We start from the raw sequence: 23,198 nt of genomic DNA, 5'->3' as shown, positions 1-23,198 counted from the left end.
ATGGGGGTGATGAACGAAGTGTGCCAGCGGCGATGGGGGACAGCGGGGTCACAGCGGCGATGGGGGGTGACAGAGGGGTCACAGAGGTGATGGGGGGTGACAGCGGGGTCACAGAGGTGATGGGGTCTGACAGAGGGGTCACAGAGGTGATGGGGTCTGACAGAGGGGTCACAGCGGCGATGGGGGGTGACAGAGGAGTCACAGCGGCGATGGGGGGTGACAGAGGGGTCACAGAGGTGATGGGGTCTGACAGAGGGGTCACAGAGGTGATGGGGGGTGACAGAGGGGTCACAGCGGCGATGGGGGGTGACAGAGGAGTCACAGCGGCGATGGGGGGTGACAGAGGGGTCACAGAGGTGATGGGGTCTGACAGAGGGGTCACAGAGGTGATGGGGGGTGACAGAGGGGTCACAGAGGTGATGGGGGGTGACAGAGGGGTCACAGCGGCTGTGCCCGCACCGACGGGTATCAGGACCCGACTCCACCACCGCAGCAGCCGTCACACCGGGTCCTCACTACGCATGCGCATACCGCAACCGGCGGCTCCCGCCACGCCGGGGGCGGTGCTCGTGCGCATGCGCCGAGCCTCACTCCCACCCCCTCGGCGCCTCTCTATGGTCGCCCCGGTGGCTGGAGCGCCGCTGGCAGGCGGGGCGGGGACAGGAAGTGACGGCAGCGACGAGCGGCGGTGAGGGGAGAGGCCGCGCTGAGGCGGGAGCGGGCGGCAGCGCCAGGTGAGGCGGGGCCGGGACCCCCGCTCCGCGCCCCGAGCTCCGCCGGGGGCAGGCGGCACCCGCGGGGCGGTGCTGGGCCCGTCCGAGCCCCCGGGAGGCGCGGCCGAGGCGCCAGGCCCTGCCCCGGGCCGGCAGCGGGTGGGAGGCCCTGCCGGGGAGCGCAGCCTCAGCGGGGAGGCCTGGCCCGGGGCCGCGAGCTGAGGGTGAGGGGATCTCCTTGTGCTTCTCCCCCCAGGGAGCGGTGTCCCTGGTGCCTCTCCTCAGGGGGTCCTGTGCTGTTCGCCCCGGGGACTGTGTTTGCCTGTGCTGATGAGGCTGAGTGGGCCGGGGGAGGAGCCCTGCCTGGAGTGGGTACCCTGTGCCTGCCCGTGAGCCGGCGACAGAGCTGGTAGATCTGTGTGGCTGCTTTCCTCATAATAGAGTGAAGCCAATTCGATGTGAACTCATCTTTCAGCTGGGAGGGCATGTGTTGTGGCTCCTTGTCAAGCAGCAGTGCCCGCTGTGCGCGGCTATTTGTGTTGGAAGGGACCTTAAAGCTCATCCAGTTCCAACCCCTGCCACAGGCAGGGACACCTTCCACTAGAGCAGCTTGCTCCAAGCCCCTGTGTCCAACCTGGCCTTGAACACTGCCAGGGATGGAAGAAGGTGCTGAGTTATTGCTTACAAACCCTGTGTATTAAACAGCTCTCCGCTTGTCTGAGTAAGCCTTGACTTTCTTTTACAACTGGCAATAATGTCAGGTGTATCAGTAATACCCACCCAAAGTGATGTTGGGGAGAAGATCTCTGTGAGTTGTATGGCAAAACCGGTACTATGTGACAGACTATTAGACAGGAGGTTTGACTTCCCAGGTGTGTGTAACCACACAGATGTGCTGCTGTTCTCATGTGTGATGTTGTAAATAATTCACTGCATGTGTTGTTCAGTCCCTCTTCTAAGTGACTTTTGCACAAAGCAGTAGAAGTCTCCCTTGAGATGAGGAGGTTCCCTTGGTTTAGTTCATGTTTGAATGCAAACATAGATTATCTTTTGCCTGGTGAAAGGAGGCTCTTGTTTTTGAATAGCATCCTTGGAAGGTGGTGATGTGTGCGGAGCTCTTCCCCCTCTTTCCAGGAGACATAAAAAGCAGGAAAGGCAGTGAAGTTTTAGGTTTACTATAGACACTTGGTGATATGTTTTCTGCCTTTTGAAAGTGCCTTTTGGTAGCTCTCACCTTGGCATCCCTACATTGTTATCACGGCTTAATATGATCCAGAGAAGCAGGAAAGGAGGCTGGTGCTGATGGATTTCCACCTTAGTGATCAAATTTAGCTTTCTTTTGAAGCATCCCCGTTTTCAGTCCCCTGGAAGCTGGGGGAAGTGGGGAGTTTTCCTGGTAACATGCATTCTAGTTTTTTCCATGGTTATTTTTCCCTTCTTTTTCCAAGAAGCTCAGGGTAGGAAGGGCTTGAAGAGAATTAACACTCAGAAACAGGGTTTATATATTGCTGTTAATCTCTTCTTGGGTTATCTCCTGGGCTCTCTGTGCTCCTTACAGTAAATATCTGTTGATTACTGCATGAAAGGCAAATACATACAGTGATCATTTCCCTTTAGGAACTTGTCAGCTCTCATTTGCTGCTGTGACACTGGTGAGCCTGTCATCTCCTGGGGCCTGTGTCTGGAGGAAGAGATCTCAGCTCAAAATATGGGCTTAGGCTGCTTCAAAGTGTGTTGACACAAGTTCAGTCAGGCATCAAGGCTGAGGGAATTGTGTGGGACTGAGCCAAGTGCATTTTCTTCCCCATATTCTGGTGGAACTCAGTGCAAGGAAGGAGTGCAGCTTCCTAATTGCATCAGGAACACTGATATTCCTGGCTCTGGAGAGCGGGAAGGCTTTTATCCTGGACTTCAGCACTGGGTTTCCCTCCTGTCCTTCTGTATCTGCTCCCTTAAAGGTGTTGGTTTTCATTTGTATGTTCAGAGCTGAATCTTCTCCCTGCTGAGTATTCACAAAAGCTGTTCTGCCCCAGTGTTCCTGTGCCAAAACTCTCAAAACTCCCTGAAATTCCAGGGAGAATGAATGGCCACAGACAGAATTAAATACCAAATATTTCTGTTGGGAGCCTGCATTCAGTTAGAAAATAATTTCTTTCATGAAGCAAACAGTGATCTGTGTCACAATGGTATAGCAAAGCCCCATCCAGGGCTTTATACACTCGCTGGGATGTTATTTTCACCCCACAAAGAAGGGAGAATCTGACAAAGCCGGAGCCTGGGTGGGAGCCAGGCTTTGGGCTGGGGAATACCATTGATGCTGATTCAGGTTGTCACTTTTTGCGTCTTGTTACAGCCAGACCTGTGTCTCTTTACAGTGGTTGTGTGCCAGAAAGATGGCTACGGACTGGCTTGGGAGCATTGTGTCAATTAACTGTGGAGAAAGCTTGGGAGTCTACCAAGGACGAGTGTCTGCTGTGGATCAGGTCAGCCAGACCATCTCCCTGACACGGCCCTTCCACAATGGGGTCAAGTGCCTCGTGCCTGAAGTCACCTTCAGGTTAGTGGCTGTCTTTTCCCTTCCTGTCTTTTCCCAGATCAGTGGTGGTTGGAATGGTTTTGGGTTGGTTTTCTTCAGAAATGAGCTCTTTGCCTTTATCTCCCTATTGCTGCTGAGCATCATTATTGCCCCTAGGCAGTGAAGTGCAGTTATCAAATCCAGCTCCATCCCTTCTGCTCTTGCGCTGCAGAGACAGGAGGGAGTTTTGAACCAGAAGCTGAATTGATGCTGCAGTGGTGTTAGGAGCTCTTTGCCACCAGATCCTGGGAATACTGTACGTAAAAAGAAGCGTCAGGAGTCACTCATCACTGGCCATTTTCCTATTACCTGGCATCTTATGACAACTAAGACTCTGAGTCACTGACTTTTAAATAAGGTTGATTCCCTGATACTCTTAATCTTTCTTTCTCCCTGGATTTTAAAGAGACTGGGGTAAAATGATGATGACCATATTCTTCTAGGAGATATGTGGAAGTCAATAACAAGCTCTTATTATATCCCAGTTGAACAAATACTTAAGTTTGAGTAGAAACCCCTAATTTCTAATGTATTACTCACCATCGGGGCAAATGGAATTCTTTGTAACTGCTGCTTTGTTTGGTTTTGGCTTTGGCTTGTAACCAGTGCTCCTTTGGTTTTCTTTATCCCTTTTCTGAGGAAATAGGAATCACTGTCCTTGTCTGAGCATGAATTGCCCTCATCTGAGGGTAGATTACTGGAGAAAGGGATTAAATGTAATAGCAGCCTCAAGGCTGAGATAGATGAAGTGTCTAGAAACTGGTAAACCAGTGCACATCTCTACAAAGGTCAGTTGCTTCCATTTTCTGCTTGAGTGCTGCCTGTTCCAGCTTGGAATAGAACCTATCACACAAAACTCAGGTGTAGTGTAGAAATACTCATTGGTGTTTTGAGGATTCAGGCCATTTCAGTTTGATGTCTATGGAAATATCCTGTGTGATTGGGTGTTAAGTCCATTTTTCCTCATTTCTATTGATCAGACAAACCACACTCTACAATGTAACACGTTTTTCTTTAGGGGTTTCTTGCAGAGGTACCTCAAATGCTAAATTCCTCATGTCTGCTTTTCTTTCCCTGTTTTTAGGGCAGGTGACATTACTGAGCTGAAAATCCTGGAGATCCCAGGGCTAGGGGACAACAGACAATGTGGGGATCTGCCCCAGACAGAGATGGGCATCCCTGGTGTTGGGTGCCAAGTCGGTCCCAGTCAGAATGGCACTGGGAAAACGTTAAAGAAACCCATGTCCAGCAGTGCTCCACAGAACATCCCGAAGAGAACAGACACCAAGAACCAGGATATTATCATCTCTCCACAGCAGCAGTGCTCCAAGAGCTACATGGATCGGCACGTGGAAACACTCACTCAGTCGAAAGGCTTCCGCCGTAGACACAATTCCTGTGAGTATCCATGTTATTCCACAACTTTCCTTTTCACCACTGAGTTATGGATGCAGTATCTTCCTGTCTTCCTCAAGAATGTTTCAAATGGGGCTGGAAACTTTTGCCTTTATACTTGTCTTACCTCCTGAAGGTCTGGAGAAGAGGAAGTTAAATAGTGAGGAGAAAGACTTCATAGAATCCCAGACTGGTTTGGGTTGAAGGGACTTTAAAGCTCACACAGTTCCAACCCCTGCCACAGGCAGGGACACCTTCCACTGGAGCAGCTTGCTCCAAGCCCCTGTGTCCAACCTGGCCTTGAACACTGCCAGGGATGGGGCAGCCACAGCTTCTCTGGGCACCCTGTGCCAGCGCCTCAGCACCCTCCCAGGGAAGAGCTTCTGCCTAAGAGCTCATCTCAATCTCCCCTTGGTCTGTCCCTACACGCCCTTGTCCCAAGCCCCTCTCCAGGTTTCCTGCAGCCCCTTTAGGCACTGGAGCTGCTCTCAGGTCTCCCCTTCAGGAGCCTTCTCTTGTCCAGGCTGCCCCAGCCCAGCTCTCTCAGCCTGGCTCCAGAGCAGAGCTGCTGCAGCCCTCGCAGCACCTCCGTGGCCTCCTCTGGACTTGCTCCAACAGCTCCATCTCTCTCTTGTGTTGTTGCCCCAGAGCTGGATCATGAATGTGGGGGTGTCTCCCCAGAGAACAGCAGAGGGAGAGAATCCCCTACCTTCACAAGCTGTGCCTCCAAGTATTACAAGTGTATATTTCCAAATGTTTGGCACTTGCCTTTGCATCATCATCTAATCCTCACAAATATAATCCCATTAATGATCTGGAGTATGCAAAATGCTTTCTCTGCTGCAGCATTTCTGAGAGAAGTATGGTTGATGCCTATTTACGTAAAAAGCAAATAGTTCTTTAACAGTTCAGAATATTAAAGGGAATATTCAAGTTTAAGTAGTGGAGATATTCCCTATATGGATTATTCTGCTCTGTTGGCATCCAGTATTAAAAAATGGAGAGCTGAATAATGCTGTATAGAATGATTTCCTCATCCTTGCTGCTTGAACATTGCCCAATTGCCAGCCTCCAGTTTTCCTCTAAAAGGAACTGGAAGCATAGAGCAATATTACCAAGCTTTTCTATTTAAAGCCTTTATAACTGTAACCTCTTGCAACATCACCCTACAAGTAATTACCAGTGTTATTTGCTGTGTTGTTAAAAACACACATTAACAGCTCTAATGAGGCTGGTGTAAAGATACAATCAGCACATCTCCATGTCAAGCATCCCTCATCTTTATTCTGTTCATTAACTCTTCAGACTCTTCTTTTTGTGCCAAAATTGGCTATGTGCTCTTTTTCTTCCTCAAAGGCCCCTTAGGCTATGCACTTTTCCAGATCTTCCTTATGCAATTATTGAACCATCAGCGGATATCCAGCCTATTTCCATGACTTCACTGCTGAAGCATCTTTATGTATCCAGCATATTCCCATGACTTCATCTTTCTTCCCTGCCTTGCTTTTGTGTTTAGCAAAGAAACAAAACCCAGGTGGGAAAGGACAGTTAAACTGAGAGCTCAAGGGCTTTATTTTGTAGAGGAATCCCAAGGAACTTCTGGAAGTTTTCCTCTAACTTTATAGCTGGGATTGCCAAAGGGGGTTGATGGGAGGAGGCAGGGCAGAGTGATGTGAGGAGGAGGCATGCATGCCCTGATGACCAACCATCATCAAGCCTCTTTGGTTTTGAGTATTTTACTTCTGCCTAGGCCTAAACACTGCCTGGTATTTGCTGTAGGAAGAGACCTGTGGTTCCTTTAAGGTTAATGGCTTGAGTTTTTGAGTCCCTACCTCCTCTTAAGATCCACTTAGTTGTTTGAGTATGTTCCTTTGGTTGTTTTTAGAAGAACTTGTTTCAGCTTCAGCCTTGACTACCTGAATAGCACAAATAACTTATGCTTTGCTTTATTCTGGCTGGATGGAGCATGTAGGAGGAGGGTTAATAACCTCACTTCATGCTGTTTGTCAGTGTCTGGTGGATAGCTTGGATTTATTTAGGGTAAATGAGGTAGAGAAGTAAACTGTTACCCTCAAAGTGTGTGTATTTGGAGCATGGGGCATATGATGTGTGAATCTCAGAAGGGGGTAGGAGAGATCCTGGCTCTGTGGTGATGTTGGGTGCAGGTGTTTGGGGAAGAACAGGCTGAGGTGTCACCTAGAACTGAAGTCATGCAGGCTTCAGTACAGCTGGAAGTTGCCCTCTTGATGTCCTTTAGCGTGCTAAGTCAAAGTTCCCCCTTTGGAATACTTGTGTGACTGGAATCAATAAATATCAAGGCAGGATTCCCAACAATGGCTTCTGTGCTGTGCTGGCACTGGCCTCACTTATGCCAGGGCTGGCAGCAAAAGCTCCCACAGGGATCTCTCAGGAAGGCAGCCAGCTTGCTAGAGACTTCATGCTTGCTTGTGTGCTGTACATGAAAGCTTTCTTTTCCCAAGGAACAAAAAAAGCCTGGGAAGTATTGTTTCCCTTTTGAGAGAGGCGCTTTGCTGCATGGCATCGAGCTGCATGGCATCAACTTGACATGGAGCCATGTGCTGTTCCTTAACAAGCTTCACACATACATACACATGGTGCTGGAAGTTGCCATCCCAAATGAGCTGGGCTGGAAGATCTGGTTTTTTGTAGAAGCTTGGATCATGCCATGGAAGCAAGGCCTAGTTGGATGGGGCTTGGAGAAACCTGCTCTAGTGGAAGGTGTCCCTGCCATGGCAGGGGATTGGAACTGGGTGAGCTTTAAGGTTCTTTCCAACACAAATTATTCTATGATAGAACTCATTCTGTAGGGAGCTGCGGGGGGTTTAGTCTGGAGAGGAAAGGCTCAGGAGGAATCTTACTGTTCTCTACAAGTGCCTGACAGGAGGATGGAGCCAGGAGGGGCTGGGCTCTGCTCCCAAGGAACAAGGGATGGGACAAGAGGAAACGGCCTCAAGCTGCACCAGGGCAGGTTTAGGTGGAGCTGAGGAACAATTCCTTGCCCAGAGGGTGCTCAGGCATTGGAACAGGCTGCCCAGGGCAGGGCTGCAGGCACCGTCCCTGCAAGTGCTCACACAGTGTGGAGACGAGGCCTCAGTGCCATGGGTTAGGGGTGGCCTTGGCAGTGCTGGAGATGGTTGGACTGGGTGAGCTTAAAGGGCTTTTCCAAACCTGGTTGATTCCATGATTCTATGACTAACAGCATTCAGGGAATGGCTTGGTCTGATTTGTCACACTGGTGTCTTGGAAAACAGTGAACACTTTTCCTGTTGGCCTTATCTCAGATTCTTCTCTCTGAGCTTTTTCTGCACCTCCCTTGGCCCTTCTTATAGGCTTTTCTCGTCTGCCCTGAGCAGAAGCAGCCAGCAATCATCTTGCCTGTTTGGAGGGTGATGCTTTATGAGGAGCACCACCTAACTTTGCTGGTTGGCCTGTGCCATGTCCTGTGCACCCTTGTGAGGAGCTGAAAAGAGAACTGGTTGCATGGCTCAGCAGTACTGTGAGCTGGCATCTATGGCTCTGGATTAGGGAGCTGCCCACCACAGCAGCTTGTTTTGATGAGGTATGGCCTTGGCTCCCCTTTGTTGTGTCTGCAGAGGAGTCCAGGGAGCTTTCCAGCCATTGTTTTCCCAGCTTTTCTAGCACAGCTTTGTGTTCCAGCAGCATTTACACACTGCTTACATCAGCTGCTTCTGTGCCCTGCATCCACTGCCCAGCGGTGCAGCTCACCCCCACGTTTTGCTTTTCAGGTCAGCTGAGCAGCTGTTTGTGGAAGAGCCTGGCAATAGGTGTAAAAACTCTTGTTGGGTAACAGGAACCGAGTTGTCCTAACACTTGACATTGAGCAAGGCTTGTTTTGCTTTTGTGTTCAATGTAAGCTTTAGCTTCTTCATCTCAACACATGATGATTGCTTTGACCTGGAGTTTGTGAATGTTTGGGGAACCCAGCCTGTTGTGTTGTCCAGGTTTTCATCTCTGGGTCTGCTGACTGAGTCTAGAGGAGGCCACGGAGATGCTGCGAGAGCTGGAGCAGCTCTGCTCTGGAGCCAGGCTGAGAGAGCTGGGCTGGGGCAGCCTGGACAAGAGAAGGCTCTGGGGAATTGGAATAATGGGAGCCTGAAGCTGCAGCAGCTTTTTGAGAGGGGGGTGTTTTGGGATGTTCAGGGCTATTTAGTTTAGCTCCTGGACTTGACACAGGTTCCGCAGAAGGAGCTGCTGAGTAGTTCTAGAAGCCTCCTTGCTGTAGGGAAAGCTTTCAGGCTAATCACCTAAATAGTTCTCTGGAAACCCAAGTGACACATCAAAATACAAGGAAAAATAAACAGGGGAAAATCCTTGCTGAGACAACGCATTCCTAACTGGGAATAAATCCAAGTATACATCCTTAGCAAGTCATCCTTCAGTCTTGCCTGAGTTAGATGTGGTGTGAGGTGGATTCAGTATCATGCTGTAAACCAGGTTTGTCAGAGCTTAAAAGTCCTTGGGAAGTGTCAGGTACTACCTGGATTTTTCTAGCGCTTTGTATGAAGCCTTCAGGAAACTGTGAGGGAGTTCTGGAGTTAACAGCAGCAATTTAAGTTGTGTCATTAACTTACTGAATAGCTTTGCTGGAGAGAGCAGAGTTCTGTTAGCTTGGCCAGAATGGGCATGTTGGTCTTAAAATATTCCTGTCCTGATCCTGAAATGAATGAACACTCGTGTAGAATCAGTTGATGAGGAAGGTCCTTTGCTTTCTAGGGGAAGTGCTGCTCCTGTCAATGGGGTGGAAGATTTCACACCTTGGAAGCACGGGAAATGAGAGCTCAAGTTTGTTAGGCTCCACCAGTCAATCCAAGGTTATAAATAAGCCTTTCCATGGATTTCTCAAGACTAGACTAGTCTTGTCTGCACTTACAAAGCTGACAGATAACTTTGGGGGAAGCTGTGAAGGTTGTGCCTATTGCAGATCTTTTGAGATGTTTTCAGAGTATCCATCCAAATTCTGCCTGTCTTCTCCCACGGGTTGTGAGAATGTGTAAAGGCAAAAATAGGTTGATATTGCATTTATGGGGAGGTACAGAAAGAGCACACATCATTGGGGTAGCTTGGTGGCAGTTTGTTTCCCATGGATTGTCAGTAAACTCATTTGTATACATTACTCTCCATAGTGATCATCTTAAACTACAAGAACTGTTTTAGTAGAGGAAGCAGCTTTGGTGTGATAACTCTTAACTCCATCCATTGGACACTGTAGGTGATGCCTGAAATTGCTGGAATTGGCCTGAAATATTTTCCAGGTGTTGCAAATGTAACAAGGGATGTACAAACAGATTAATATTAGGGTTGAGTTTGAATTAGGAGCTGAGTTTGTGGGTGACCTGAATAAGGTAAGAAATAAACAAGTAAAGGGATGTGTTGACCTCCTCATTGCACATGGTTTTGTATCAGTCCTTCATAAGGAGACTTTCATCAGTCTCACTCCAGAGAAATCAGGCTTTCAGGATGACTTGTGGTTGGAAAGAAGTGTATTTAAACATGCAGGGGGATGAAGAAGGAGGAGAATGAAATAGGGATGAGGTCAGGAATGTGTACCTAGTGATAGTAAGTGTGAGCAGAAAGAAACACTTGATATTCAGGGGTTTAAATTCTCCCTTAAAGATCATTAATAGGTGGCCAAGAAAGGAAACACCTATGTTAGATTCTGAAATTTAGGGAAATTCCAAAGAAGGTTTTGGGTCACATGCCTGTGTCAACAAGAGCTCAGTATAGAAGGAAAAGTATCTTGGAGCACAGCTAGCTTTTTATCATTGATGGAAGACAGCACCTTGAGTGAAATCCAATGGGGAGAAATGCTTACTTTGCTCCTGTGGCCAAGCTTGCTGGTGGAGAGTCCCTAAAAGTCTCTTTCCTGATGCTCTTGTTTTGTTTTCTGTTTGTGGATCTTAGCATGAGGAGTGCCAAAAGCGAGTACCTCTTGAGTCTGTGGGCTGCAAGCACGAGCTCCACTCTCTTACCAGATGTGTTAGGGAAAATATGTATGAACAAAAGTGGCTTTTCCCTTTTATGCCATGTTTCCAACTTGCTTTTCTTTTCCTTCAGGGTCGTCCAGTAGCCGTCACCCAAACCAAGTGACGCCGAAGAAGAGTGGCCTGAAAAACGGGCAGATGAAGAGCAAAGACGATGAGTGCTTTGGGGATGACATTGATGAGATCCCAGACACTGATTTTGATTTTGAAGGCAACCTGGCCCTTTTTGACAAGGCAGCTGTGTTTGAAGAGATTGAAACGCACGAGAGGAGGAGCGGCACCCGGTCCCGGGGGACCCCCAATGAGAAACCAGCTCGCTATCGGCACGATGAGAACATCTTGGAGTCAGAGCCCATAGTCTACAGAAGGATTGTTGTACCCCAGAATGCTAACAAAGAGTTCTGCACGGGTAGGCCATGTCCCTTCCTGCAGGATGGAAACTCTCCTGCTTTGCTGGGCTGGATTGTTTTCCCCACGGGTTGTCTGTCAGCTTAATGTGGTACAAGCAAGGGCATCCATTTGTGTAAAATTGGATCTGTGTCTTCTGTCTACATACAGCCTTTATTTGCAATATTGCCTAGATAAAAAAATACTCAGGGCACAAGGTAGGTGTTTTTCCAGGGGGGAATAAAATGGATGGTGGGATAACAAGAAGGAGGGATTTGAATCCTTGCTTGGATTTTGGTAGCATGATGACCTTGAGTGGATGTGATCACTGGCTCATGAGAGGTTGGGATGGGCTCAGGATTCTGATACATGGTAGCACCTGGTGATTTGTGCTTTCTTGCTAAAAGGCAGGAGGTCTCATGTGCTTTTGATGCTCTTGGCTGTTTGTTACATATTTCCACATGGCTTTGTGGAAGTTTAAAATGAAAGCAATGGTTCTGACTCTTCCCATCCCTAATTCCAAACAGTCATTGTACAAAAGATGTTTTAGATGGGATCACCCTGCACTTACTATCCACTTCTGCTGTGTGAAAGAGATTTTACTGTAAGCAATCTATTTATATATGTTCACGTGCTGCACAACACATGTGCTTTATACTACATTTAGATACAAATTCCCTGTAACTTCAGTCTAGTTGTGCTCTTCTGACTGCTTTTTAGCACTTGTAAAATGTAGGAGTGAAGGAACTCGGGCATTCCAGGCACATTTCTTTTCCACATAAGAATAAAATCAACTTTAGTAGAGAGACGTAGCAGTGCATATCCTGGTGGCCTGGCTGCTGAGCTGAGGTGTGATCAGGTCCTTGATCGCTCATTCTTGCTCTGCCCAGAAGCTCCAGCTGGGGTGTGAAGCACTTCAGGGAAGGAAGCTGGTTGATTTGTAAGGATTTGTTGCTTTTCAGTGTGAAAAACAAGTCTTTTAATGGCTCTGCTATACAGTGATATCGTAGTTTTCCATTGTCATTCATCTCCCTATTGATCTCCCAAATGTGATGATAACATACTGGGTCACAGCAGAACTTGTCCAACTCAGTATTATGTTTCTAAGGATACTTAGGGAAGAATGAAAGAACAGAGCAAGCACACAATGATAGTTCCCTGAGTGCTTTGTCTTTCACAGTTTTAAGCCTTCCTAAAGCAGAAGAGATAGTTCAGTATTAATAGCTTTTAATGAGGCTTTTTTTTTCTTCTGTTTATCTTAACTTATTGCTTTATAAACCTCTGCAAGCTTTCAGTCTCTTGACAGTATCCTATGGCAAGAAGCTCACCAGTTGCCTGTGTGCTGTGTGAATAAGCTCCTCTTCATTTTTGTGGTTAAATGTGCATTTAGTATTATTCTTTTTCATTTACTCCTTGTAAACTCATCTTCCAGCTGGTTTATCTGGGAAGAGACAAGGCTTCTATGGGCAGCCAGTCTGAAACTAAAGCTAATCTACTGTTAGCCGCCAGTTTGAGAAGTAAGGCTGATGCTGTATTCCAGCAGTACAGCTCCTGGCCATGCAGTAAGCATCAGTGAGTAAATTCAGGGCATAAAAATGAAAGCATGTTGCTAAACTCCATCTTTATGATGGAAGCTCTCAGCTCCCTGTTTGCAGTGTGCTGGAGGAAGCAGCCCAGTGAAACAGTTGCTGTTGGCTTGTTTTGGTCTTGGCAAGCCTGCCCTGGAGGGTGATACATGACTCCCCTCCATAGCTGTAGGGTCTCGCAAGCCTCATTAGCTACTGTTGGGTGATTAGTGTCCCCTCTGGAATTCTGGATTCGTTTGGAAGAAAAGCTGTCATGTCACCCAACGGGCAGGGTATTGACAGCTCCAGCTCCCTGCTGCCTGTGCTGAGCAGGACACGTTCACAGGCCTGGGAATGATGATCACAGTGTCCCAGTGCTGTGTCTCTGCCATGGTTTTCCCACAGAGGGTGACTTCCTTTGTGTCCACTGAGGAAGTTTACTTCTGCTTAAGAAATGCTAAGGACAAGCTACGAAAAGCTCTTGTCAGCAGTTGTAACCTGCTTGCTGCTGACAAAAGACATCCAGTGTGCTTGGAGGAATGATGGACTGTCCCATGGAAAAATCAGTCCTGCTTTCTTTGGCAGCTGGAAGGAGGATGCTGAGTTACAGGCAGCTTGCTTCTGAGTGGCTCAAAGAACAGTAGCTGCTCAAATTAAAGCCCCAAAAGCCATCATTCTGGATGTATCTATGACAGGAATTCTCTTCCTGCTTCTGAATTCTCCCTGGGGAGTTTTCTTTGGACTCCTAAGGGGACCTCTACTTCCAAAAAGCACTTTCTAGTTACAGGAGAAATAAGTACTCAGTAAATTCTTTCCCCTAGGTCAGTCCTAAAGATGATTGTCTTAAGAGCTCTGGCTGATGCAGTGATTATTCTGTCTGCTGTGACAGCACAAAGTGATGCTGGGGATTGACAGTAAGCTGATATCCCACTGTGGCGGAGGAAGGAGTCTGTGACTCCTTGCATGCTCTTTTTATGCCATGGAGCTAGGGAATAACCAGTGTTATGCAGCAGTAAATCTAGCAGTTTGCTGGTGCCAGTCCTCCAGAAGATTATCTGCAGGGCTTCCAGTCTGTGCTGTTCTTGCTGCCTGAGAGAAGTTGTGTTCATAAACACTCCATTGGGATGCTTTTCTGGGAGCTGATTTTTTTTGAGCCAGGCTGTCAAATAAGCATTGGAGGTAAGCAGGGAGCGAGGAGGGGGATCTGTTCCAAACAAAAGTGAAAACCTGAAGCTAATAGAGCTTACCAGGTCTTTGATCATGACTGGGTCCGTCCCTTGGGCTTCACGCATGAATTTCTCCCAAATATATAGCTTATCTTTAAATGTGTGTCTATCTGTGTTCCTTCTGCTGGTCAGCAGCAGTAGAATGACCTGGGATTGAGCAGCACTGTGGTTTGGGATCAGGTCTTTTGTCAGGAACTGCAAAGGTGAAGTCCTGCAGGTGTGTTGGAGCTCAGGGTTTGTGATCAGATGGAGTATCTCAGTTCATCACTGGTGACTCTCTAGAATATCATCTCAAGCATACCAGGCTGTCCACGTGGTTCCTTTTGGCAGATGAGCTCTTCTTTCCTCTTACCTGTGTTTAGTTGCTGCTAGCATGTACCACACACATACCATGGGTTCCAGTTCATGACAGCAGTTCTCTTCTGGAGCCAGGCTGAGAGAGCTGGGCTGGGGCAGCCTGGACAAGAGAAGTCTTCTGAAGGGGAGACCTGAGAGCAGCTCCAGTGCCTAAAGGGGCTGCAGGAAACCTGGAGAGGGGCTTGGGACAAGGGCCTGTAGGGACAGGCCAAGGGGAATGGCTTTAACCTGCCAGAGGGGAGACTGAGATGAGCTCTTAGGCAGAAGCTCTTCCCTGTGAGGGTGCTGAGGCGCTGGCACAGGGTGCCCAGAGAAGCTGTGGCTGCCCCATCCCTGGCAGTGTTCAAGGCCAGGTTGGACACAGGGGCTTGGAGCAAGCTGCTCTAGGAGAAGGTGTCCCTGCCCGTGGCAGGGGTTGGAACTGGATGGTCTTTAAGCTCCTTTCTAACCCAAACTGGCTTAAAATCTCCCTTGCCTGAACTATGAGCATCAAATGTGTGCTTAAGAGTGGATCAATGTGGCAGCCAGAGCTTATGTGTCAGGGTCATGTTGCAAAACTAAAGCTGAGCCTGTTCTGTGAGGGTGATGCTGTCAGTACAGCTTGGTTTTGTGTGTGCCATGTCCTTGACTGTCTTTTCTGCTCTCTGTAGCTTTTAGCTCTTCAGTCTATGGATGACTGCCTTACAGCGATTGTGTGTATTGAATGTGTGAAGTGTTTCTGGGACCTTTGAGTAGAGTGCAAATGAAGTTCACTTGATCCAACCGCAAGAGAAAACAAAGTGGTCATGGAGCAGAGGCTCTTTGTCCCTCGGACAGCTTTTAGCTCAGCTGGAGTGAATTGTGCACTGGTTCAGGGAGAGGCTGACACTGGAGGGTCAGCCAGAACTCCCGCAGGATTTGTCTTCATTAAAAATAATGATGATTAAACTGCATTAAAACCCCTAGCCCTTCAGAGGGGAAAATCACTCACGTCTTTGGGGCAAGGAAGGAGCTGTGGTTTGCTGAGGCTGCAGGTAGGTGGCTCCAGCTTTACCACCAACAAGTAATGTGCCCGAACTGGACTAGAGTTATACCCAATGTCACGTAGCTGCAGCTTGTGAGCTGTGTGGCCTGGGAACCTGGAGTTGCTTATTGGTAAAGGAAGGAGTTTGTAGTGTTACACATGGTTTTGGGAGATCCCAAGTCTGGTTCCATCTCAGTTCATACCCGCAGCTCACCTGGGTTTATCTCTGGACTGAAACAGTCCAGAGAAAACCTGGAGCTTATGCCCTGAGCTACTCTAGCAGCACCCCTTGCTTTTCCTCCTGCAGCTTCAAGTACTGGAGGCATTGGACTTGCTTTGGGCTTGTTTGAGGAAAAACCCTCTGAATTGCTTAACTTGTGGCAAGTTAGCTCAATCCTCCTGCTGGCACAGGGTGTTCTCATCCAAGCAGTGTGTGTGTATGAAACTTGAGGAGACAGCTCCTTCCCAGTGCCCAGCACAGTGTGCCTCAAACAGAGAATCCTCAGTGTTTACTCGGCCTTCAGCCGTGCTCTGTGTGTCACAAAGCTCTTTAGTCTAGAGCTGCCCTTTTTCTTTTCCAGGCAGCTGTAAAATACATTTATTTAATATTCAAAGGCCTGAGCTAATTTCTTTGATTACCTTCATTACCGAACAATAAAGCTGCAGTGTCCAACCCAAACAGAATTAAGGTTGGCAGGCGTTCAGGTTTGCTGCAGCACTGTTATTGTTTGTGGCTTTACACGTCGCCTCCTTGCTTGCTTTCTGCCAGAGTTTATTTAACTCCCTCGGCCTGGTTTTGATAAGCCAGTTGGACTGGTTGGACCTTGCGTGAGTGCGAAGAAGGGAAGTTCTCTTGGCATCTAAGCCTGCTCCTGAGAGGGAGCAATTAGGAACAAAGTAGCACTGGCATGCTAAATGCAAACTCATCTCCTGGCTTCCACTTAACCCCCTTTGTATTAACCCACCGGGCACTGAGCTGCATCTAGCTGGTGGTAAATGTGGGTGTCCTAAAGCCTGTGGTCTGGAGAAGGTGGCTGAGAGAAGGGTGAAGGTGGTTACAGAGGAGGTGTTGGCAGTGTGTGTACTAAATTGGGTAGAGGCAGAGTATAGATCAGGTGTTTCTCATCTGGTCCTGTGGTTCAGAAGGAACAGAAGCACAGTTTGGGAGCCCCCCTGGGAGCAGAGGATGCTTCCCCCCCAAACTGTGTGGAGAGATCCTGACCTCAGGTCACTCATTGCAAGGCCTTTGAGCTCGACAAACCAGACCTGATGGAGTAGCCAAAAGGTGGATGGGCAGAGGCAGAGCTGAGCCTTGCGTGACTGGAGCTGAGGAGGGGTGTGAGCACAGGGCAGGTACGTGACTCTTGGGCTGCCTTTAGGATTATTAGTGGCTCATGACTCCAAATGTTCAACGGCTGCTATCAAGAGGCTGAGATGACTTTGAGAATGTGCCCGCTTGCATATGTGCTGCTGGTAATGAAAGACAATCAGAGGTAGCTTAATGGGAGGTTAGCATGCAAGGTCAAGTGTTCGAACGTGTTTGGGCCCTCTGTACCTGCAAAGCACCAGCTGCTGAATTCAGAAGTGAAGGCCTGAAGCATCCAGCAGGATCTGCTCCCCTGCATTTTACTGTTTCCTTGCAGGAGTACTCCCAGTTGACTCTGCACACCTCAAGATATACCAAACCTGCTGTTTCCGCTGCAGCTTGACTTAGTGGTTTGTGACTGGGGCGCCCTGGGGAAATAGAGCAGTACAAATCATTCCTCACGATTCAAATACGTGCTGCTGTTCTCATTTGAATGTGGCACACGCTTGTTACAACTGATTCTTGTGAGGGTTTTTGCCTGCGCAAGGGCCCACAAGTAACTGCTGAGTTTCCTCTGCGAGCGGATGTGTATTCTGCAGCTGCTCCCCTTTGAGCTCATCTTGCTGCCGAGCCACTTCTTGTTCCCACGGCCCTTTCCCATGGGTGCAGGAGGTCTGGGCCCTGCCACGATGAGCACCAAAGAGGCTGCCATCACCCTGAGCTCAGACTTGGGGATGTGAGGGTGAGGAGGGCCTGGGCTGGAGCAGACATCAGGCTGAGTCCTGGACCTTTGTGACCCATCGTGCCCAGCTCTGTGCACCTCATCTGCCTGTCCCAGAACAGGAGCTGGGAGTAAAGCTACAGAGCCCTTGCTCTGCTTGTTTAGCTGGGAGCAGTGCTTAGGAATGATGGGAACAGAAGGAGCTGAGAGCTCTTCTGGCTGGCAGCTGTGCCCCAGCTATGTGGCTGTCCCATGTGGGGAGGGAATTAAGCTCTGCAGGTCCCTATCTAAGAAACAATTAAGGACATCCAGGAGGAAGTTTCAAGGGAATAGTAGCTCCAGGGAGACCTTAGAGCAGCTCCCAGTGCCTAAAGGGGCTGCAGGAAACCTGGAGAGGGGCTTGGGACAAGGACCTGTAGGGACAGGCCAAGGGGAATGGCTTTAACCTGCCAGAGGGGAGACTGAGATGAGCTCTTAGGCAGAAGCTCTTCCTGTGAGGGTGCTGAGGCACTGGCACAGGGTGCCCAGAGATGCTACTGCAGGGTTCACCTGTGAAGTCAGACTCTACTTGGAGAAGGGAAGCACAAGGAGTCATCTACAACAGTTAGTCTGTGTTTCTCTTACCTGCTGAGGTAGACGAGACTGTGATGGTGGGTTAGGGGCTGGAAGTTTGAGGCTGGTCACTCCTGATGGCAGGAAACATAACATATCTGAGCTATTTTTGATGGAAACCTGGTTCACAGCTTCTCTTCTGACTTTGACAGCGATTAGGAATGCTGATGTGTGTTTGGGCATGGGTGTGGGTTAAAGCACCAGTGGCCTGGAGACCAGTAAGAAAACCTTTCATCTTGAATCTGGAGGTCAAAAAGGGCTTCCCAGCCCATATGTTGCTAAAATTGCCAGCTGTATCTTTGTGGAAATGTAGTATTTCAAGGCCTGCAGTTGTGTTTACCTGTCTCCACTCAGAGTAAGCTGAGTCTGCTGCGCTAGTTTGGCTTCATGGAATGGTCTTGGAAGGACCCTTAGGTTAAGGAGATGCTTGGTAGCAGCTAGTAGCCCTTTCCAAGTGCTGTTATAAAACCTACCCAGTGAGCAGCATTCTGGAGAGGTCTCTGATTATTCCTGTTCCTGTCTCTCAATCTGATCCCAGACTCCGGCTTGGTGGTTCCGAGCGTGTCCTACGAGCTCCACAAGAAGCTGCTCTCGGTGGCTGAGAAGCACGGGCTGACCCTGGAGCGGAGGCTGGAGATGACGGGGGTGTGCGCCAGCCAGATGGCCCTCAGCCTCCTCGGGGGACCCAACAGGTAAAAGCTGCTCCCTTTCGCTCTTCCCTCTCTAAGCAGAGCTCAGTTTATCTTGTTCTGCTCGGTGGGGCTGAGGTGCAAGAGGCTGAACCTTTGAGGTCAGTGTCGTGTGGATGCCTGTGCTGCTTGTTGGGTGCTCGTCGGTGGTCCTGCACCTGGAGGAAGCCGGAAAACCTCATCCCGCTGCCTTGCAGACTGTGTTGTGGCTCGTGTGTCAGCCTCTTCTCAAATAATCATGCAAACAAGCGTGGTGCTCAGGCTCTTGAAGTGGGAGGAAGATAACAGCAGGTTTCCATGGCACACTCCTGCTTTTCCCCTCTGTAGAAAGGGCTTGTTTGAACAGACATCCACCCACCTTGGATGAATGACTTAATAAAGGTTTCTTTTTGGCTCCTGAGTCCCAGAAGGAGAAATGTCTCTTGAGGCAAAGAGCTGAAATTGTTTTCTCTCCACTTACTGGCCTTAAATCTCCATTTGTTTACTTGGAGTACTTTACCAGGACCTGACCATTTGATTCTGAGCAGTAAGTGACAGCATACCAGGCAGCACTGACCCTGTCAGCCACCCTCGATGGCTTGGGCCATTTCAATAAATCAGCTGTATTTTGCAGTTGCTGAGGCTTAGGGATAGAGCAGTTCCAGCAGCAGCACTATCAAAGGATGTGGCTTCCTCCTTCCGAGGCAGCGGAAGACGTGCAGAACACCTCTCGGTTTGCGTGTTCCTGCTTCTCCTCTCCTGCAGGAAGAAGGGGAGCGCTGCTTGGGGTTGGTAACAGCCTCTTTTGTCTGTCGTAGGCTGAACCCGAAGAACGTGCACCAGCGGCCCACGGTAGCTCTGCTGTGTGGCCCCCACGTGAAGGGGGCACAAGGCATCAGCTGCGGCCGGCACCTCTCCAACCACGACGTCCATGTCATCCTTTTCCTCCCCAACTTTGTCAAGATGCTGGAATCCATCACCAACGAGTTGAACCTCTTCAGCAAGACACAAGGCCAGCAAGTGTCCAGCGTCAAAGGTAGGTGGCTGAGGAGCAGATCCGCTCCTGCCTCCCTGACACATGTGCTGCTCAGTCCCCTGGCACCATCTAGTGGCACTGCCAGGAGCTGGTGGCTGCTGGGAGGCTGGCAGGACAGCAGAGAGCTTCAACAGTGGAGCTGTTGTGCTGCTACAGATGTTTCCTGTATGAACAAGCTGCTGTAGGGATCAGAGCAGACCAGCCTTTCTCTTATGATAAGGGCCTTCCTTGTTCAGCCTATCGAAACTGGAAGTCAATGAGCATCCAACTGCATCTTCAGACCAAGCAGCAGCTTTGCTGAGCAAGTCCCAACAGTTGTCAATTCACATCTCTCAGTGGGCTGGAAAACAAGCCTTCTGTAAGACAGCTGGCTTCTGTTTGATATTTCACCGGTGTTATTTCAAACCCAGTTCATGTAATCTTCTGGGGAGAAGCAAACATGGGCATTAGGGCAGTGTTGGGCTGTGCTGTGCTGGCTGAGCTACTTCCCTGTTAGCTTATAAAAGGACCTCCTCAGGTAAGGGGAATGCAGCAGAGGTGATACAGAGCACTCCCCAATGGAGCTCAGCAGGCAGGCAGCAGTGCAGCACATGAGCTGCCTTTCTGTAGTTGGTGCCTTCCAGAAAAACAGCCGTTTTTTTTACAGCTTGTGGAGCAGAAAAACGTCCTTTTCTAATGGAGAGGGCACCCCCTGCTTCCCTGGGCTGCCTGGCCTGAGCCCAAGTTCAGGGCTTCAGCTTGATCCTCAGCACTCACCAGTCTTTGTGTGTGTTTCAGATCTACCTGACAGCCCCGTAGACCTGGTGATCAACTGCCTGGATTGTCATGAAAATGCCTTTCTAAGAGATCAGCCTTGGTACAAGGCAGTGGTGGACTGGGCCAACCAGAACCGAGCGCCTGTCCTCAGCATAGACCCCCCCATCAGTGAAATGGAGCAGGGCATCGATGCCAAGTGGTCGCTGGCCCTGGGGCTGCCGCTGCCGCTGGGCGAGAGGGCCGGGCGCGTGTACCTCTGTGACATTGGCATTCCCCAGAAGGTCTTCCAGGAGGTGGGCATCAACTACCACTCCCCCTTCGGCTGCAAGTTCGTCATCCCCCTGCATTCCACTTAGAGCCAGCCACGGGGCTCCGAAGGGAGAGAAGAGGAGGTGGTGTGTCAAGAAGCTGTGCAGCGGATCCTGACTGGTAAAACTCGTGTGACGCCTTAAGGATAGGAAGTTCTGGAGAGGTTTTTTTTTGGTCCTTCCAGAAGAAATATTGTGTATTTAACAAAAAAACCAAACAAAAAAAGAGAGTCATTGTACAATGCAACAAAACCGAAGGGAGCGAATGTTCCTGCAGAGCTGTTCTCATTCTCTTGTGCCATTGTATGAAGGAGCCTGCAGGAAGATGGTGTCTGTCCCTGGCCAAGTGACCACTGCTGACCAGGCCCAAGCCAGAGGGTGTTTGGTGAGGGGTTGCACATGGAGGTGGTACAAGTGATGGATGGGTTGTTGACTGGAGCTGTGGTTCTGTCCTTGTGGGCAGGTAGAGCCAGCAAGGAGCATCCTGGTGGGAACAGCACCCCTGGTTGTGTAGGAAATACCTCCTGTTGCAGTCAGACAGGAGGGAGGGTTTTGTCTTATTCCGTTGTTCTTTTGGATCCTCCCTTAGCCTGTTTTACGTTCCTGAAGGCGGTTGTAGGTCCCTCTCCCTCCTGGACCCTCCAGCCCTTCAAGGAGAGCATTCCCTCTTTGGAAAGCTTGTGGCAAGAGCCAGAAGCTCCTGGGTCATACATGCTCTGGGAGCACCCCGTCCTCAGCTGGGCTTTACTTGCTTCTGTATTCAGTTGGCTTTTTTGCCTGTTCACCCTGTGGTGAAGCCCAGGCTGTGGGAGCGAGGTGGGCTGCAGAAAAGAACTTTTCCAGGATAGTTATGGGGGGCTTTGGTTCATTTTCCTTTTCCTTCCTGGCACAGGGAGTGAATCAGGGAAAGGGTAGTGAAGCAGCGCAGTGTCTCTCAGGCTGTGGTGCGTTGCTCTATGGTGTAGGTGAGAATTGGGTCAGTTTCCCCGGTGATTCCAGTATCCCTCTTACACTCGGTGTGGTTTGGGAAGTGGGTCATGGATCAGTTCATTCCCTTTGGGCTCAAAGCCTGTGTATGGATGTGCCTGAGCCCTCTCCTCGCACAGAGGTGCTCAGCTCCTTCCTCACTGCAGTGCTTGAAGCTCTGCTGCTTACCTGTCCCCAGAGCTCCTAAGCCTTGCCCAGAGCCTGTTCTGGCATCTGGGATTGCTCCAGGTGGTGCCTGTTCTCCAGGGGAGCTGGCACTGGAGCTGCTCTGGCGCTGTGCTCTGCTGAGCACTGGAGTCTCTCTTAGCAAAGCTCTTGACCTGCTTGTGTAAATCCTCACCCCTGGGAGCACACGAGGGGCTTGTCTTTGCCTTTCATCTCCTTAGAACACAGGCCAAGTGCATCAAAGGAGGGAAGAGCCTTCAAGCACTTGAGTGATTAACACTGCCTCCGAGTGTGGTGTGATGGGGAAGAGCCAGCTGGAAGCAGAAGAGCACTGGGCTCACCCCACAGCTCCTGAGGCCTCTTCCCCTGCCAGGCCCCATCTACCCCAGCAGGATGAAGGGCTCTGCCCCTCTTGCTTTTGGACCCCTGGTCCCCCTGAGCTCCTGTCCCTGCTGAGGGCTGGCTGACACCTGAGTGCTCCAGGACTCGGCCATGCTCTGCCCTCGAGTGGTTCCTCCACCATGGAAAGGGCAAAGCAGCAGCCGGAACTGGAGCAGCATTTCACAGGCTGTGGCTCTCACTCGGGTAGCAGAGCAGTTGGGTATTTAAGTACAAATGTGAGTCTTCCCTCTGCCTCTTGTGGTGCTTTGGCTGTTTGCTTCATGTAAGCTGGAGGCAGAGGAGCAGAACCAGCAGCAGAGCACGGGTTGCTCGTTGCTGTAGTACAGCATTAGCTTTAGTCCCCTTCTTTTCACTTGCCTTGCTCACAACCCTTGATAAGAGGTTGCAGTTTCAGTTCCTGCTTTCCTTGCCCCTTCTGGGCTGTTGAACTGTAGCTTGTTCACACTGAGCACTAACAGGGCAGGAAGGCTCAAAGCTTTGGGCTATGTTGGGCACGGTTCCACTTCACAGTGCCTGGTGCTGACAGATTTGGGCATTTGGCTGTACTTCCTTTGGATACTTGAGGAAGCACCAGCCTCACCTTCATGAAATGCATCTCCTGTGCAGCTGTGAGCTCTCCTGGAGCACTCGGAGACCCAGCCAAGGTGCTGGGTCCCTTCTCCCCCTTTCCTCATGTTACCTGTTCAGAGACCAGCTCACTTGCTAGCTGTGTTTGCAATAGTTTCTATCCCCCCACCTTCAGCACCACCCTCGGAACTGCCACAAGTGCTGCTGTGGTCACTGACACGTGAAGATCACTGCACTGTCACTGCTTGATGCTCCATTCGTGACCTGATGTCTGTAATGACCAATTCCTGCCACTACTGGGGGCTGTCCTGAAATAAAGTGCAACGATTCCTGTGTGCTGGGTGTGTGGAGCTCAGTTATTTGGCTGCTGTGGCTCTAGAGCCTTCCTGCTGCTCCAGGGCAGGAGCCACTCGCCCTCACTTTCTG

At 49.7% G+C, this 23,198-nt stretch overlaps 1 protein-coding gene across 2 annotated transcripts; it reads left to right on the top strand.

The window, feature by feature from the left end:
* Positions 1–605: 605 nt before the first annotated feature.
* EDC3 (enhancer of mRNA decapping 3) lies at positions 606–23,109 on the top strand. Of its 2 annotated transcripts, none has more exons than XM_034066395.1 (7): positions 606–734; positions 3,089–3,270; positions 4,373–4,686; positions 10,780–11,115; positions 18,422–18,575; positions 19,370–19,587; positions 20,365–23,109. In XM_034066395.1, the coding sequence occupies exons 2-7, from the start codon at positions 3,107–3,109 to the stop codon at positions 20,697–20,699; spliced, it is 1,521 nt and encodes a 506-aa protein (XP_033922286.1). In that variant the 5' UTR covers positions 606–734; positions 3,089–3,106; the 3' UTR covers positions 20,700–23,109. The 2 variants fall into 2 exon arrangements, with proteins under 2 accessions (XP_033922286.1, XP_033922287.1); XM_034066396.1 differs by lacking the exon at positions 606–734 and adding an exon at positions 904–937.
* The last annotated feature ends 89 nt before the right edge of the window (positions 23,110–23,198 follow it).

Source organism: Melopsittacus undulatus, chromosome 9 (genome assembly GCF_012275295.1).
Source record: "Melopsittacus undulatus isolate bMelUnd1 chromosome 9, bMelUnd1.mat.Z, whole genome shotgun sequence".
Taxonomy (NCBI): Eukaryota; Metazoa; Chordata; class Aves; order Psittaciformes; family Psittaculidae; genus Melopsittacus; species Melopsittacus undulatus.
Note: the sequence above shows the minus strand (reverse complement) of the source record. Positions and strands in the feature narration are given on the sequence as shown.

Excerpts from the sequence above, each read along its gene's own strand:
- EDC3 (XM_034066395.1), top strand. The coding sequence starts at position 3,107 with ATGGCTACGGACTGGCTTGGGAGCATTGTGTCAATTAACTGTGGAGAA. Across the intron at positions 4,687-10,779 it reads CCGCCGTAGACACAATTCCT|GGTCGTCCAGTAGCCGTCAC; the intron begins GTGAGTATCCAT and ends CTTTTCCTTCAG. Across the intron at positions 18,576-19,369 it reads CTCCTCGGGGGACCCAACAG|GCTGAACCCGAAGAACGTGC; the intron begins GTAAAAGCTGCT and ends TGTCTGTCGTAG.